Below are 18032 nucleotides of genomic sequence, written 5' to 3' on the forward strand. Positions count from 1 at the left end.
CATCGGTTTAGAAGAACTAGCAACACACCAGAAAAAGATATAGAATGTTAGTGTAGAGAAAAGAAATAAAAGTAATAATAATAGTAAAAAAAACAGACAAACAAACAAACAAACAAAAACCTATAGCTCAGATGCAGCTTCATTCAGTGTTTTAACATAATTACTTTACAATTAGGTATTATTGTGCTGTCCATTTTTGAGTTTTTGTATCTAGTCCTGTTGCACAGTCTGTATCCCTTCAGCTCCAATTACCCATTATCTTACCCTGTTTCTAACTCCTGCTGGACTCTGTTACCAATGACATATTCCAAGTTTATTCTCGAATGTCCGTTCACATCAGTGGGACCATACAGTATTTGTCCTTTAGTTTTTGGCTGGACTCACTCAGCATAATGTTCTCTGGGTCCATCCATGTTATTACATGCTTCATAAGTTTATCCTGTCTTAAAGCTGCATAATATTCCATCGTATGTATATACCACAGTTTGTTTAGCCAGTCTTCTGTTGATGGACATTTTGGCTGTTTCCATCTCTTTGCAATTGTAAATAACGCTGCTATAAACATTGGTGTGCAAATGTCCATTTGTGTCTTTGCCCTTAAGTCCTTTGAGTAGATACCCAGCAATGGTATTGCTGGGTTGTATGGCAATTCTATATTCAGCTTTTTGAGGAACCACCAAACTGCCTTCCACAGTGGTTGCACCATTTGACATTCCCACCAACAGTGGATAAGTGTGCCTCTTTCTCCGCATCCTCTCCAGCACTTGTCATTTTCTGTTTTGTTGATAATGGCCATTCTGGTGGGTGTGAGATGGTATCTCATTGTGGTTTTGATTTGCATTTCTCTAATGGCCAGGGACATTGAGCATCTCTTCATGTGCCTTTTGGCCATTTATATTTCCTCTTCTGGTAGGTGTCTGTTCAAGTCTTTTTCCCATTTTGTAATTGAGTTGGCTGTCTTTTTGTTGTTGAGTTGAACAATCTCTTTATAAATTCTGGATACTAGACCTTTATCTGATATGTCATTTCCAAATATTGTCTCCCATTGTGTAGGCTGTCTTTCTACTTTCTTGATGAAGTTCTTTGATGCACAAAAGTGTTTAATTTTGAGGAGCTCCCATTTATTTATTTCCTTCTTCAGTGCTCTTGCTTTAGGTTTAAGGTCCATAAAACCGCCTCCAATTGTAAGTTTCATAAGATATCTCCCTACATTTTCCTCTAACTGTTTTATGGCCTTAGACCTAATGTTTAGATCTTTGATCCATTTTGAGTTAACTTTTGTATAGGGTGTGAGATATGGATCTTCTTTCATTCTTTTGCATATGGATATCCAGTTCTCTAGGCACCATTTATTGAAGAGACTGTTCTGTCCCAGGTGAGTTGGCTTGACTGCGTTATCAAAGATCAAATGTCCATAGATGAGAGGGTCTATATTTGAGCACTCTATTCGATTCCATTGGTCGATATATCTATCTTTATGCCAATACCATGCTGTTTTGACCACTGTGGCTTCATAATATGCCTTAAAGTCAGGCAGCGCGAGACCTCCAGCTTCGTTTTTTTTCCTCAAGATGTTTTTAGCAATTCGGGGCACCCTGCCCTTCCAGATAAATTTGCTTATTGGTTTTTCTAATTCTGAAAAATAAGTTGTTGGGATTTTGATTGGTATTGCATTGAATCTGTAGATCAATTTAGGTAGGATTGACATCTTAACTATATTTAGTCTTCCAATCCATGAACACGGTATGCCCTTCCATCTATTTAGGTCTTCTGTGATTTCTTTTAGCAGTTTTTTGTAGTTTTCTTTATATAGGTTTTTTGTCTCTTTAGTTAAATTTATTCCTAGGTATTTTATTCTTTTAGTTGCGATTGTAAATGGGATTCGTTTCTTGATTTCCCCCTCAGCTTGTTCATTACTAGTGTATAGAAATGCTACAGATTTTTGAGTGTTGATCTTGTAACCTGCTACTTTGCTGTACTCATTTATTAGCTCTAGTAGTTTTGTTGTGGATTTTTCCGGGTTTTCGACGTATAGTATCATATCGTCTGCAAACAGTGATAGTTTTACTTCTTCCTTTCCAATTTTGATGCAAAAAAAAAAATTTGTTTCTGTTGTCTTCTCTGCATTTTCTTGGTCTAGTGAGCCTTTTCAGTTGCTTTAGTGGGGTTTCGATAATGCATATGCACAGCACATTTTCCTTAACTGGAAGCCCTATTTTCATCATCTTCCATCGTTTTCCCCCACTATGAGATATCCTGCCCCCTCCCTCTCTTCTTCCCTCCCTTCTTTCTTTACTCCTCTCTCCCTCCCTCCCCTCCTTCTGGCATAAATAGTTGTTGTCATTGAAGTGATCTGGCATAGGGGTTTCTCCATAGTATAAAATCTCTTTGTAAACTGTTTACAAAAACACTTTGGAAACCCCATCTTCAATAGCTGCAAATTAGCCCTTTCTTTACTTAACTCCACCCCAGCTATTAGACCTTGAGTTTGACTCCAGTTTATGTTCTTATAATAGACCTGAACTTAATAACCTTAGAGGCACAGGTGAAATTGTGGGCTTTTTTCCCATGGAAGACAGAGCCTGAGCTCATGGGAGGGATGTATCCGAGAATAAAGGTAACGAAACCGCAGAAGCTAAAATTAGCAGCAGCACAGCTGGCATTTGGACATTATAAAAGCTTTTAAAAAGAAATTAAAAGTGTCTCTGGGGTGAGGAAATCTGGGAGTCTGTGAATTTGAATCTGGGCCAACAGCGCAGGGAACCATTTCAAGGTGATACGAGAAACTTGACGTAGAAGTTTCCTGTCCCCCAAAGAAGTTGATAGTAGAGAATGAAGATAACCTGCTGCTAATTAGTGAGTTTGTACCACGTGCCAGGCATTGTGCTAAGCATTTTACAATTGTGATCTCATTTATTCATTATAGTAGCTCCACAGCGCAAGCACCGTTACCCAGCACTTGGAGTCAAAAAACAGGCTAAGCCATCTCAATTGACTTGCCCACAGCCACCGAGCTGGCCAGGACAGGAGCTGGCCTCCTGATTTAGGGCTGATGCCACTCCATGCAATGCCCAGCATTGCTGCAATCTACTTCTTTCCCAGGCAGGGCCCTGCCTCAGGGACCGGAGGTGGGAAGGGTGCCTTCCTCCTGTCCCTGCTTCCTCTCGCTGCTCTGGGAGACTGGGTGTGTTGCTGGATGTAGATGTCCCAAGGGCATGTGGAGAAGGCAAGCGGAGTTGGTGGAGGGAGCCCCTGGGCTGCGGTGGACCTTGGGCAGCCTCCACCCCCCGCCCTCTCAGGCCTCAGCTTCCCCTACCCAGGGCCCGGGAGGGTTGCCTCCAGCCCTGGTCACTGGAGAAGCCCACCATCACTGACTCCTGTGCTCTCATCTTTTAGGAACAAAAGCGAATCTTGGAGATGGGTATCACTGGCCCTGAGGGCCACGCGCTGAGCAGGCCTGAGGAGGTAAGGGGCCCTCCCTGTGCACACGGCCCACATGGCCGGTGCTCGCCCCCTGCTGCTTTGCTGTTTGCATGCGGCGGCCAGCCAGGGCCCTCCTCCTTCCAGCCCCGCACCCACACGTCCCCTGGGGCCTGCCCTCTGATTGCAGGAGCCCTGGACACTGGCACGTCCTGCGAAGAAGCCAGGGGTGGGGGTTCCCAGGGACCTGGCTGCTCACACCAAAGCCCCTGGACACTTCGGGGGTCAAGCCGCCTCAACTTGGCTTTGTATTCTCTGCCCTGGGTAGGAATCCTCACTGGGGATTGGGGTGCGGAGGGTAGGAGCGGGCAGGCGGGTCCCAGGCCTCGAGCCCAGGACACAACCCCACCTGCCCTGCCCACTCTGCCCCTAAGACTTGGAAATGAAAACCCCTGGGGGTGGCAGAGTATGAGTGTGGTGTTTGTGTGTATGTGTGTATGCATAGATGTGAATGTGTGTGAGTACATGAGAGTATGACTGTGCTTGTGTTACTGTATGTATGAGTGTGTGGGGCATGAGTGTGTGTTTATATAGGTGTGTGCATATGTTTGAGTGTGATGGTAGGAGTGAGTACAAGTGTGAGCAAGTGTATGTGATTGAGAGTGCAGATGAGTGTGTGATTGTGTGAAAGTGTGAGTATGAGTGTGTGATAGTGTGTGAGTGGGTGTGAGAGTATGAGTTTGTGTATGAGTGGTTGCAAAAGTGTGTGTGAGTGTGTGATATAAGTGAGTGTATGGGATAGTAGAGTGTGATAGAGTGTGATAGTGATAGGTGTGTGTGTGATGGATCAGGAATGTGTGATTGTGATATGAGTGTGAGCATGGGATAGTAGGGTGTGATAGTGTGATAGGTATTGCGCATGGGATAGTAGAGTATGATAGTGTGATAGGTGTGTGACTGTGTGATGTTAGTGCATGCATGGAAAAGTGAGTGTGATAGGTGTGTGATTGTGTGTGACGTTAGTGCGTGTAGGGGATAGTAGTGTGATAGGTGTGTGATAGTGTGTATGTGATATGAGTGCATGCATGGGATAGTGAGTGTGATAATGACACTCGCGACACTCCCGGCAGAAGGATATTTCCCAGGAAGCGTAATAACCCGCTTCTCTTCCAGCCCCCGAGTCGTAGGTGTTTTGACTTATTTCTTCTTTTCTCACCTGCCACATTTTCCACCCGTGATACGGCACACGTCCCTTCAGCCCATGCTTAACTAAGCACAACCCTGGGTTGGGTCGATGGGCCTGGGGGGGACGGCCCTCTTCGTGCGCCCGGCCCTCCCCGGGTGCCCCACCCTCCCCATACGCCCCGCCCTCCACCTGCGCCCTGCCCTCCACCTGCGCCCCACCCTCCCCGTGCACCCCACCCTCCCCGTGCACCCCACCCTCCACCTGCGCCCCGCCCTCCCCCTGCGCCCTGCCCTCCCTCTGTGCCCTGCCGTCCCCTTGCGCCCCGTGACCCCGCTCTGCCGTCCCCAGCTGGAGGCCGAGGCTGTGTTCCGCGCGGTCACCATCGCTGGCCGGGTCAATTGTCCCGTCTACATCACCAAGGTGATGAGTAAGAGCGCGGCTGATGTCATCACGCTGGGCAGGAAGAAAGGTCCGTGGCTGTCCCCTGGGGCAGTGGGGGCCCGGGGAAGGAGGTGCCCGGTGGGGACACCGGGGGGGGGGGCCAGTGGCACAGTTTTGCAGTGGCAGAGCCCGGGGTGCCGCCCCCCTCAGCTTGGGGCGCAGTTCTTGGGCGTGCCACGGGGCCTGCGGTGGCTCACGGGTCCGAGCCCCTGTTTCCTCCTTTGTCGATGGTCCCTGCCTCTCGGGTGCAAATGAGACCTTGTGTTTCAAGGAGCCCCGCAGACTCCACAGTTCCGTCCTGAGGTTCCACCGCGAGGGAGGGAGGGGCCTGGGCCTTGGGCTGGCCTGCTCGCCTTCTAGTCACTTTCGGGCCGTGCGGGTGGGGCCCTGCACTCTGTCTCACCTGGAGGAAGGTGCTTTCCCAGAGCCACAGGGTTGTGGGGTCAGCCCTTTGTTGGCAGCCAGGGTCATGCCTGTCTGCGAAGGTGACTTGGACACATTACAGACCTCTTAGCCTGCTGGCCCCTGTCTCTAAATGCACCTGGTGGGCTGTTGGCAGCAAGCTGACATTTCAGAAACGTTAATGGTCAGCAAGCAGCCCCTATGCAGTGGTCGGTGACCCAATCCCCAGCTCTCTCCACCTCGGTGGGAACCTCAGTGCCACGGTGCATGCCGTCCTGTCGCCCTGAGCTCCCCAGCAGGATTGGGCTTCAGGTGCCCACAGGGGTCACCTGATAATAACTCACCTTGGCGGGCCTTCTCCCTCCCTTCTTCCTTCTGTCCCTCTTCTCACTTCCTCACTCCCCAGCCAGAGCTTCCCAGACTTGCTTCCTATATGAAAATACTCAAGCTGGACTCCTTATTTGAACATCTGCTTTTGGCAGCACCCAAACCAAGAGAGCAAAGTACATTTCCTTGCTTCGGTTTACAAATCTTTAACAGCGGATAAACATAATAATAATAATAATATCCCAGTGCTAATAGCCAGAGCGTGATCTGAAGGCCGAGCAGATGGTTGTCCTGTGCCACCCTCAGTGTCCTGTGCACTCGGCACAGGGCAGGGCCAGGTGGGGGTGGCCGGGACCCCCCAGGGCCCCATGTGAGGCTGACCTGCCCTCCCTCCTCCTTGCCCTGTGCCCTGGGGCCATGACATCTGCCTGGGAGCCCTCCTGCTGCTGACTGCACCTGCTTGCGCCCACCCCCCAGGCCCCCTGGTCTTCGGCGAGCCCATCGCTGCCAGCCTGGGCACTGACGGCACCCATTACTGGAGCAAGAACTGGGCCAAAGCGGCGGCATTCGTGACCTCCCCGCCTCTGAGCCCCGACCCCACCACGCCCGACTACCTGACTTCCCTGCTGGCCTGGTGAGAGCCCTGTGAGGACGGGGGTTTGGGGGGGGGCGGGAGGGGGAACCTCCCTTGCTGGGCGGCAAGTGCCTGCCCTGTCCCTCATCCTTCAGGCTCGTGGGGTGGCTCCTCCATGCTCTCTGGCCTTAGGGATGCTGAGAATCTAGTTATAAAATAATCACTCCATTCATTCACATTTATCAACCACTTCTGGTTATCCAGCGACCGCTGAAGTACCTGCTATGTGTCAGGCCCTTTGGTGTGTTGGGAAGCACCCAGGATTAGGAATTGGAGACTTGGATTCAGATCCCAGCTCGGCCCCTACTGGTTGGATGCATCACAGAGCATCTCTCCATCTCAGTGATGGAAAGGGGGTAGAAATTGCCCCTGCCGTGGAGGTGGGCTGTGAGGCACAGGGCTGGGGATCTCGTGCTTAGTAGGCAGCAGCTGTTCCTTGCAAAACACCTGCCATGGTACCTGCACATGGTGGTAGTTTACTCGCATGAGGAAAGGACATTTAATTGCAAGCAAAGGTGGCCAGGTGGGCAGGCTGCTCTGGGCACACTGACATACTGGCTTGGAACTGTGGAGTTACAGAAGGCTTCTCAGAGGAGGTGGCATCAGGGCTGGAGCTTGGGGGATGGCTAGGAGTTTGCCTGGTGGGTAAGGCAGAGATGGGATTTCTTGGCAGAAGGAACAGCCTAGCGGGGCAGGGAGGAGGCAAGTGGATGTACCCACCTATCCTGGACATGCCAGAGAAGTCCTGATGTGTGTCTCCAAAGCCCTACTCACCAGCCCCAGCTGGATGCCTACTGGGCATCTCACATTAACAAGGCCAGGATGAGCCCCTCAGCTTCCCCCCAGCTGCTGCTCCCAGCAGTCTGCCCAGTTTAGGGAGCGGCAGGAACTCAGACCAGAGGCCCTGGGCTCTGACCACGTCTCGCCTCCTCTGCCCAGGCCACCTCGTCTTCCCGATCAGGCCTCTGCATGCTTGTCTCTGCCCAGCCGGGGCAGCCTGCCCCCAGCAGTGCCCGCATTCCCTAGGCCAGCAGCCCGTCCTCGGCTCAGAAACCTCCAGTGGCTCCTCATCTCAGAGGAAACCCGAAGCCCTTGCAGTGGCTCACGAGACCCCATGCCTGGTCCTCACCCACTCCCAGCCTCCTGCTCCTTCCTCTCCCCTGGCTCACCCTGGCCAGCCCCCAGCTCTGCACTCTGTCTTCTTAGATGCCATACTGTTTACTCCTATGCTGCCTTCAGTTCTTGGCTCATAGCTTCCTTCTCTCTGAGGCCTCTGTGATGACCATGTTTAAGGTGGTCACTTGGCCTGTCCCCAGCACTCCCTCTCTCCTGCTTTGCCTTAACCCTAACTCTGTTTCCACAGCATCCTGCCCACGTCACTCACTTCTCAGGTTACTGACCATCTCCCACACCCCACTAGGGTGTCAGCTCTGGGGTTGGTCGTTCTCTCTTCATAGATGGATCCCTATTGCCTAGACTTGTGCAGGGTGCATGGAGGCATGTGGCTTATTTCTGGTAAATGAACGGGTGGCAGTAACTTCCAAGGCCACCCCATGCTGACCCATCTGGCTGGCCGCGTGGGAGCATGGCCTCTGTCTGCGGGCCCCAGCACCACATAGTGGGCACTTACCCTGTTCAGGGCCCCTCCGATGTCCACTGGGTGTTTTCTTTAAAAACCCCAAATGACTAAGACTCAGACCCAACAAATGGGCTTCTGTTTTGCAATTCCCAACAGATAGCCTTGTGCACTGCAAGCAAAGAGCAAAACACCAGCTTGCTGCTAAACCTACCGCCTTCCATTAACACAAGTGACAACGTCAGGGGGGGTCACGTCATCTTGCTTCCCGTGGCTGCTTGGCAGAGGCCCCAGAGCCAGGGGATGGAATTGCCCTGCCTGTGCAGGCTGCCTGAGTCCGTGAAGCAAGCAGGCACCTCCTGGAGGGCTTTATTGATTGGTTGGCTGCCCTCAGAATTTGTCTTTGTTTTTTAAAGACTTGATATAAAAATCTCATGGCCTAGGGTTCGCCATGCACTCACTGTTTAAAGAGAAAAGGTAAGGAGCAAGGGGAGAAAGGGAAGGAGGGACCAGGTGGGGACTCGCCTTTGGCACCTGCCCTGTGCCAGTCATGTGCGTGAATCAGCTCCCTCAGTCCCACCGCTGTCCTGGTATGCAAGCTCCTTTTTCTTCCCCAGAGTACACGTGAAGAAAAGCTAAGCAACTTGCCCAGCCAGGAAGGGGCAGAGCTGGGATTTAAAAGGAAGGCTGATGGATTTGCAGATCAGAGCAGGGAGGTTGCAGAGCTGGAGTAGGATGCCTTCCTTGGAAGCGGGTCTCCCCTGCACACCATCTTTTGGCTCCTTTTTCAATATTAAGAATGCATGTGCTGGCCAGCAGCCTTAGGAGCTCAGGCTCTGGAGCAGGAATGTGGACACTGTCCCGACATTAACTAGCTGACCTGCTCAGACCCCCCCGCCCCACCCCACGCGGGCTCAAGTGAGGGGGCCGAGGCCCCGGCTAGGTCGCCCCCCACCCCAGCACAGCCCGCAGTCTGCACTAATGTGGACCCAGTGTCCTGCCCAGGGTACTTTCTGGTTTTCATCTAGACACAGCAGGCCAGAGGGTTTCCCATGTCACCCTCTGAAGGCCAGTGCCAGGCGCCAGGTTCCCTCTTCAGGAAGCCGCTGGGCTTTCAGTTTCCTGCCTGCATCATTGGGACTACCCTGCAGAGTCCACTCGGGCCTGACATGCACCCTGTTTTCATCCTCACCAGCGGAGACCTGCAGGTCACAGGCAGCGCCCACTGTCCCTACAGCACGGCCCAGAAGGCGGTGGGCAAAGACAACTTCACCCTGATCCCCGAGGGCGTCAACGGGATCGAGGAGCGCATGACTGTCGTGTGGGACAAGGCGGTGGTAAGGTGGCACCCGCGCACTGCCTGCAGGAATGTTCTAGAAACACCCCACCAGGCCTACCCGAAGCCAGTGCGCTCTGCTCCGTGGCTATTAAATCTCCATCCTTTCTAATGTTGTGGCAGAAGCAGGATGCCCTGGGAGGGCACGCGGGAAACGCGCATCCCCTAGGAGAGCACGGCATGTCCCTGCAGTCTCCTCCGAGTTCAGATGTCACGGCTGCCCTTTGCCCTTGAAAAGATGGAGAAGTGCTTTGTGTAGTTTTGGCCACATTTTAGCTTCTGTGAAGCCAGCTGTCCACTGTGTGTGTGTCCATGTGTTTGGATTTGGGGGTGGTGGTGAGAGTGGGTAGGGAAGATTCTAGTTGCAAACAAAGCCCCAGCTCTGACCATTGACTCGAATTCAGAGTTTTTATTTCCTACCAAAATTGGACCCCGTGCAACTGACAAGGTGTCAGAGAGGCCCTTGAGCAAAGGCCGACAAACAGCAGAGGCTAGCCCCTCGGCTCTTTGGGGATAGTTGTCTCCAGCAGGGGAGAGCAGAGAGCCCAAAGCTCCTTGCGAGGAATCCAGTTGGCGGGTTGGGGTTGGTGCCTGCCCTTTCCCTGCCCCATTTTGGGATCTCTTTTCATCGTGACTATTGCCTTTAGGCAACAGGTAAAATGGATGAGAACCAGTTTGTCGCCGTCACCAGCACCAATGCTGCCAAGATCTTTAACCTGTACCCAAGGAAGGGGCGGATCGCCGTGGGCTCGGATGCAGATGTGGTCATCTGGGACCCCGACAGGGTCAAGACCATAACAGCCAAAAGTCACAAGTCGGTGAGTGCCTGGTTGGGATAAGCCAAAAACAAAACCTCGGTCATTTAAATTTCCCCTCCGCCTGGGAGGAGAGTTCCGAGCAGGCTTGGCTCAGCCACTGCTGTGCTCTTGTCCCCAACCCTGGCAGCTGCACGTGTGCTTTCTGCCTCTCTGGATTTGCCTTTTCTGGACACTTCTACAAGTGGGATCCTGCAATATGCGATCCTTTCATTTGGCATAAGGTTTAGTAGCACATTTTGGGACTTCATTCCTCTATGGCCAAATAATATTCCATTGTGGATGTCCCACATTGTGTTTATCCATTCATCAGTTGATTAACTGTCTTTTAAAGGCTACGAAAGAAACCACTAACCAGAGTCACCTCCTAGGATGGATTTGGAGAAACTGGAGCCCATGGATGAGGCGGTGGAGTGTTTTTATCATGATCTTTTGTACTGGTTGAATTTTTTTACTTTGTTCATATATTACCTTTAAAATATGAGGTCACTAACATTGGTAATTCTATGTATTTGTGCAAGATGGATGATGGCATTCATGAGTAATGTATCCTAAGCCTTGTAAGAATCCCCCAATTTAGCAGCAGCTCCCTAGCATCTGATTTCCTCCACCTAAGGGCAGGGAGAGCCGTATGCCCTGAGCTCAGGTGCTGGGCCTTGGACAGTTTTGACCCACAGGTAAGTGACTTGCTTCTGTGCCACCTCCTGGAATTCACGGTTCCTGCATCTACTTCAGCAAAGTGACAGTTTACTGAATAGTATGACCCTTAAGGTGGCTCAGGAAGGATTAGATGAGCAAACATTAAAAAGGAAAGCACACTCACTTGCCTGGAGCTGGGAGGCAGCTGTAAATTCCAAGCCTGGTTGCAGTTTAACAATTGTAAGTAGAGGTGACTGTTTGCCTGGAACCCCTTATAAACCAGACAAACAGGAATATTTACTGATTAAAAGCAATATAAAGATTTCCTAGGAAATAATATGAAACCACTTTGAAAAGTAGAATGGAAGTCAAAATCTCGTAGAGGACAGCAATAAAAACTAATCTTACATAAACTCAGGACTTTTTCTTGAAAAAGATTCAATAGAGTGGAAATGTCGATTCTTACTGACGTAATCTCTTAAGTTTGAAGCAACTCCAACAGAAAAGCCAAGGCTAGTTTTTTAAACTAGAAAAGCAGATTCCTAGAAGATAAATATGAGAATGCCAAAACATTTCTGTAAGAAGGAAAAGCTAAGGAGATATCAGCAGATGATGAAGATAACTTGTAAGGCTACATACAATAATGAAACAGGTCAGTATTGTTACAAGAGAAAAGAATATCAAGAAATAGATTGACTACATTTGAAAATTTGGTTTACAATACAGGGGACAGTTAAAATTAGTTAGAAAAAGACAGTTATTCAACCATTTGTGTGGGAACATCTGGCTAACCCTCTGCCTCACTCTTTACCACAGAGTAAATTCAAAATGATCAAGATTGTAATAAAAATAAAACTAAAAAGGACTAGAATAAAACATAGATTTTAAAAAAAATAATGCTTTTGAAGTAAAGAAGATACGAAGCTTAGAATTGCAAATAAAGGATAGAATGTTCCCGAAATGGATGCTGCATAACAGCTTAAAGAATCCTAAGAATTCATTCAGTGTACTTGCACTGATATGGAACAATCTCCTTGCTAAGGGGGAAAATTACGATGCAAACTGTGTAATAGAATGCCTGCATATGTATGACCTAATGTTCCATGCACAGAAAATATCTAGGGAGACAGAAGGATCTGTTAAATCTGCTGCTTCCGTCCGAGATAGAAGAGACTTATTTTTTTAAGGGAGACCTTTTGTACTGCTCGAATTTTTTTTAACCATGTATGTGAACTACTTTTTAAGTAATAGATAATAAATAGTTGATTGTAGTGATTAGCAAGCAGAGTCACATATTCACTTTAGGAGTAATGTAATGCACATTTTAAAAGAAATGCTTGGTTTCCAAATCAGCACAAATCAATATTAGCCAGGGCATGAAATGCCTCTCTCCCCCATTGCTGATGGAGTGTAAATCGGCCTGATCCTTTCAGAGAATAATTTGGCAACCCAGTAATTTATAATTAGGGTAGTATAAAATTACCCTAAGGAAAGAATATTAATTATTTTTTAAAGTAATAAACTTCATTTTAGAGTACTTTTTTTAGTTGACAGAGTCTTGCATAGAAAGTGCAGAGAATTCCCATACACCTCTGTTCTAGTTTGCTGGATGCTGGAATGCAACACACCAGAGATGGATTGGCTTTTAATAAAAGGGGGTTTATTTCATTAGTTCTTCAGAGGAAAGGCAGCTAACTTTCAGCTGAGGTTCTTTCTTACGTGGGAAGGCACAGGGTGATCTCTGCTGGCCTTCTCTCCAGGCCTCTGGGTTCCAACAACTTTCCCCAGGGTGATTCCTTTCTGTACCTCCAAAGGCCTGGGCTGAGCTGCGAGTACTGAGGTGAGGTGTGCTGAGCTGCTTGGGCTGTGCTACGCTGTCCTCTCTCATTTAAGCACCAGCCAATGAAGTCAAACGTCATTCATTGCAGCAGGCACGCCTCCTAGCCGACTGCAGATGTAATCAGCAACAGATGAGGTTCACGTACCATTGGCTCATGTCCACAGCAACAGAACAAGGTGCCTTCACCTGGCCAAGTTGACAACTGAATCTAACTACCACAACCTCCCCCACCCCTTCCCTGCAGTTTCCCTGTTAACATCTTGCACTAGGACGGGTCATTTGCTATAACCGATGACCCAACATGGTACATTTTCTGTAACTAAGGCCCCCACCTTACACCAGGCTCCCCTCTTGGTGTTGCAGATTTCTGTGAGTTTTGGCAAGTGTGATGTCATGGATTCATCGTTATGCTATCGTGCAGAACAGTTTCACTGCCCTATAAGTGCTCTGTGCTTACCTGTTTATCTCTTTCCCAATCTCCGAAACTCTGGCCACCACTGATCTTTCTATGGCCTCTGTAATTTTGCCTTTTCCAGAGTGACATATAGTTGGAATTAAACACAGTTTTCAGACTGGCTTTTTCCACTTAGCAATTTGCATTTAAAGTTCCTCCATGTCTTCTTGAGCTTGGTAGCTCATTTCTTTGTGTTCCTGAATTAAGACCCATTATGTGGTTGTGCCAGTTGGGTACACATTCACCTTTGGAAGGGCATCTTGGTTCCTTCTAGATTTCGTCACTTATGAATAAAACTGCAGTTCCCACACAGGCTTTATATGGGGACATCGTTTTTCACCTCCCTCGAGTAAATACCTAGGAGCGCAATTGCTGGACCATGGGGTAAGCTTGTGCTTAGCTGTATAAGAAACGGCCAGCCTGTCTTGGAAAGTGGCAGCCTCATTTTGCATTTCCACCAGCCACGTGCCAGAACTCCTGTCACTCTGCAGCCTTGTCAGCATTTGGTATTGTCGGTGTTTGGGATTTTAGCCATTCCAGCAGGTGTGTACTCATCACTCGCGGTTGTTCCAACCCGCAGTTCCCTAATGTTGAGTGTCAGTTCATTTGCTTGTTTGGCATCTGTGTATCTTCTTTGGTGTGTGAGGTGTCTGTCTCTTCAGCCTGCTTTTAAGTTGGATTGTTGGTTTTCTTATTATTGAAATTTATGAAATTATTTTTAAAGGCACAAAAATGCCCGGTACAGAGGGGCCATGTTGTGTGACCTGATGCCCCAGAACAACTTTACTTTGAATATATAAAACCACCTGCAACCTAGATGCCCGGTAGCAAGGGGTTGATCAAACAAATTACAGACACTGTTACACAGTCCTAAACAAGATGATTTTAGGGGAACATCCCTGGAAAATGTGTGTGGGGATATGTGCGTGTGTGTGTGTGGAAGTGAGTGCATGTGTGTGAGTATGCTTACACGTGTGTGCATTTGGGGATGTATTTGTGTGCTTGTGTACATGCCTATGTAGGTGCGTGCACATGTGTGCTTGTCTGTAAGTGTGCATGTGAGGGTGTGTGTGTGAATGTGCATGCATGTTTACATGGGGGGATGTGAGTCTGTGTGTGTGTGTGAGCATGTGTACCTGTGTGCATGTATATGCATGTGCGGGGATATGGGTCCATGTGAGTGTGTGTGTATGAGTGTGCATGTGTATATGGGGTCCTTCTCTTGCACATGACCTGCACCACCACCAATTTAGTTGGGAAAGTCCAAGACCTCATGGGTCTCAGACTCCAGCCACCCGTCATGGGTCTCTGTACCCACCCCTTGCCCTCGCTGTCTCCCATGAGCCCCCACTTGATGCACATGCATTGCTGTAAGCGGAATCTAACGCTGTGCTCCCCGTGCACAGGCCGTCGAGTACAACATCTTTGAAGGCCTGGAGTGTCACGGCTCGCCCCTGGTGGTCATCAGCCAGGGCAAGCTCGTCTTTGAAGACGGAAACCTCAGCGTCACCAAGGGCGTCGGCCGCTTCATCCCGCGCAAGCCTTTCCCGGAGCACCTCTACCAGCGCGTCAAAATCAGAAACAAGGTGCGTGCGCATGGCCACACTGGCGGCAGCGGCAGGGACCCCCGGGGGTGGGGCCAGAGGGGACTGGTTCTTACCACACCCCGCCTGTGTCTCGGGCAGTCCAGGGGCTGCCTGGGTAGCGGGCACTGCGAGGCGGTGTGCGCACGTGGGCTCGGCGGGGAGCTGGCCACTTGTGCAGGCTCCAGCCTGCACCCTCGCTCGTGGTCGCCACCACCTGCGTTTGAGGTGTTGGGAGGCACCTGCAGGAGGCCACACGGCCTTCAAGTGTTGCCTTGATGAGAAATCAACCACCAGCGCACCCAAGGGAGAGGCCTCTCACCTGCGGGGTGGCAGAACCTCCATCCGATCTGACCTCCTTCCTCTCTTCCCTCTCTCCCCTGCCATTTTCCGTCCTCCCGCCCCCCCCCCCCCTTTTTCTTTGAAGATTCTTGGCACCGATTGGGGGCAGTTTCCCCTTAAAGGACATGGAGCAGACTCTGCCCCATCCATAGCCTGGCCCTGGGAGGGGGCCTCACCATTCTGTGGATACGCTCCCACCCAGGGGCAGCAGCCTGTCTACCTGTGTCCCCTCTGTCACCATAATAACGTGCCGCCCATGCCACACAGCCCATGCTGCTTGCTGGGGAGACCAGCTTTGTGTGTGTGTGTGTGTGTGTGTATGTGTGTATGGCGGTGAGTGCATGTGTGTATGCTTACACATGTGTGTGCATTTGGGGATGTGTGTATTTGTGTGCTTGTGTACATGCGTGTGTAGGTGTGTGCACATGTGTGCATGTCTGTGAGTGTGTGCATATAAGGGTGTGTGTGTGTGACTGTGCATGCATGTATATGTGGGGGGGATGTGAGTCTGTGTGGGGGTGTGTGAGCATGTGAGCATACCTGTGTGCATGTATATGCATGTGGGGGGATGTGGGTCCATGTGTGTGCATGCACGTGTGTGTGTTTATGAGTGTGCATGTGTATATGGGGTCCTTCTCTTGTACATGACCCGCACCACCACCAGTTTAGCTGACAAAATCCAAGACCTCATGTCTCTCAGACCCCAGCAACCCGTCATGGTTCTCTGTACCTACCCCCTTGCCCTCGCCATCTCCCATAAGCCCCCAGTTGATGCTGGGTGTCCGGTGGGGGAACTGATGGACTTGGGGAGTGAGCACGCCCACCAGGAGAGATTGCCGAGTGTAAGGAGGTGGCTGAGTGGCTGGAGGACAAAGGCACCGGGCAAACTGTAACTCCTGGAGCCAGTTCTTGGCCGGGACACCCACCGTGGGGGTGGAAACACCCTTCACTAGCTTTGTTCCCTTGAAATCTACCTGCATCTCAAGCCTTTGGTTGATAGTCAGCTTGCATAAGAGGCAGATACAAGACTCACATGCCCAGTCATGAGTTTGCTGGATTCCTGGGCATCAGGTGCTCCCTCCCCTCTGTGCATCCCCGGGCGGCGGGTGAGAGGAGCCAGGCCAGGTGAGGGAGAGGAGCCACAGCAGAACCTGCCTCTGGCCAACCTAAGCTTGGAAGAGGCCATTGCAGGGCATCGGGAGGTCGGGACCCAAACTTGGGAGTGGACCAGGGCCAAGGGAAGCCCGGAGCCCCAGGTATTGAAAGAGTGGGACGGAGAGACGGAACCCAGGCCATGGGGAAGCAGGCCTTGAGGTGACAGAGGCCAGGCCGTCCACATGGCATTCAGCCACGGGATCCTTATCCACAGTGCTGAAAATGGGCGCTTTCCTGGGTGCAGGCTGCTCTCAGAGGGCCTGGACAGGGGCTCTTGTCCCCTCAGCCCATCGCTGAGTTCACCTGTGCTGCTGTGTGTTGCTGAAAGCTTTGGCTTCCCTGCTGCAGGACTTCCTCGGGCACTCTGGGACCCACCCCTGGGGGCAGCCCTCAGCTGGTGGCGTGGAGCCCATGCACACATGGTCCAGCCCAGCCTCCCTGCCCTCTGCGGGGCAGTGCTGAGGTGTGCCCCCCAGTGTCCCTGAGCTCCCATACCCACAGAGGTCACCCACCCTTCCCTCCCCAGTGTTGAGTTTTCTTCTTTGCTGCTCCTTCCTTCCTTTCTGGAATCACCTCCCAAGGACCTGCCCTGAAGCTCTTGCCTGGAAAGAACCTGAATGAAGATGGGCCCTTTTGAGGCCCCTAGCGTCTGGCTCAGGGGACCCTGTGTTAGGTCCTTTGCAGGGGAGGGAAGGTCCAGGGAAGTATCTTCCTCTTGGAAACGGCTCTGAGGTCCTCTTGCATGAAGCTGTGTGTGTGTGCATGTGTATGCATGTGTGTGTACAAGTGTGTGTGTGTGTGTGTGTGTGTGTGTGTCCAAGACAACTTCAGGTCACTCCTCTGCCCACAGGGCTTTGAGCGGCTGAACCAGGGAGGTCCCTGTGCATCTTGTGGATCCGTCACCTTCTCTCCCTCCCTCTGTTTAGGTGTCTGGGTTGCAAGGGGTTTCCAGAGGCATGTACGATGGCCCTGTGTATGAGGTGCCAGCCACACCCAAATATGCAACCCCTGCTCCTTCTGCCAAATCCTCGCCTTCCAAACACCAGCCTCCGCCCATCAGGAATCTCCACCAGTCCAACTTCAGCTTATCAGGTCAGACCCCCCGCGGCGCTGGCCGCTCGCTCCCCACCCCGAGCGTGCTGCATGGGGCCCCTGCTGCTCTGCCGAGGACACGGACAGCCGGCCCCGGATGTGGGACTCCTGTCCACTTCTCCCCACGGTGGGGGGGGGGGCAGAGTGGGCTGGAGGGGGTTGATGAAGAGTTTGCACCCACACTGTCCCTGAGCTCTTCCCTAAACATCCGCGGGACGTTTTGCTCCAAATCTGGTATGTGGAGGATAAACAGGACACCACACCGCGGAGGCGGCAGCGCTGCCATGGGGTTGGCGGATGGGGTGTGGGATTTGGCCCCCTGCAGTTTATGGCGCTCTCCCAGAACCTAGGATTGCAGTTCCGGCCTCACAACTACCCTGTGTGTCAAGCGGTGTTCTAGTTTGCTAGCTGCCGGAATGCAATATACCAGAAGGGGAATTTAATAAGTTCCTAGTTTATAGTTCTAAGGCCAAGAAAACGTCCCAATTAAAGCAAGTTTATAGAAATGTCCAATCTAAGGCATCCAGGGAAAGACACCTTGGTTCAAGAAGGACGATGAAGTTCAGGGTTTCTCTCTCAACTGGGAAGTCACATGGTGAACACAGTCACAGTTTTTCTCTTGGCTGGAAGGGCACATGGTGAACACAGCGTCATCTGCTAGCTTTCTCTCCTGGCTTCCGGTTTCATGAAGCTCCCCCGGAGGCATTTTCCTTCTTCATCTCCAAAGGTCGCTGGCTGGTGGGCTCTGCTTCTTGTGGCTACATTGTTCTGCTCTCTCAGAATTTCTCTT

At 50.9% G+C, this 18032-nt stretch overlaps 1 protein-coding gene across 2 annotated transcripts in view; it reads left to right on the top strand.

Moving 5' to 3' along the window:
- Window positions 1-18032, top strand: part of CRMP1 (collapsin response mediator protein 1) — an 80251-nt gene that overhangs the window by 58094 nt on the left and 4125 nt on the right. For both annotated transcript variants that reach the window (XR_013165699.1, XM_077136364.1), the window contains exons 7-13: window positions 3397-3465; window positions 4955-5075; window positions 6254-6410; window positions 9182-9323; window positions 9970-10140; window positions 14477-14656; window positions 17077-17242. Coding sequence is in view for 1 of the 2 variants with exons in the window: in XM_077136364.1 (XP_076992479.1) it covers window positions 3397-3465; window positions 4955-5075; window positions 6254-6410; window positions 9182-9323; window positions 9970-10140; window positions 14477-14656; window positions 17077-17242 (1006 nt within the window). In the remaining variant the exon portion in view is untranslated. The remainder of the gene's footprint in view (window positions 1-3396; window positions 3466-4954; window positions 5076-6253; window positions 6411-9181; window positions 9324-9969; window positions 10141-14476; window positions 14657-17076; window positions 17243-18032) is intronic.

This window comes from Tamandua tetradactyla, chromosome 19 (assembly GCF_023851605.1).
Source record: "Tamandua tetradactyla isolate mTamTet1 chromosome 19, mTamTet1.pri, whole genome shotgun sequence".
Classification (NCBI taxonomy): domain Eukaryota; kingdom Metazoa; phylum Chordata; class Mammalia; order Pilosa; family Myrmecophagidae; genus Tamandua; species Tamandua tetradactyla.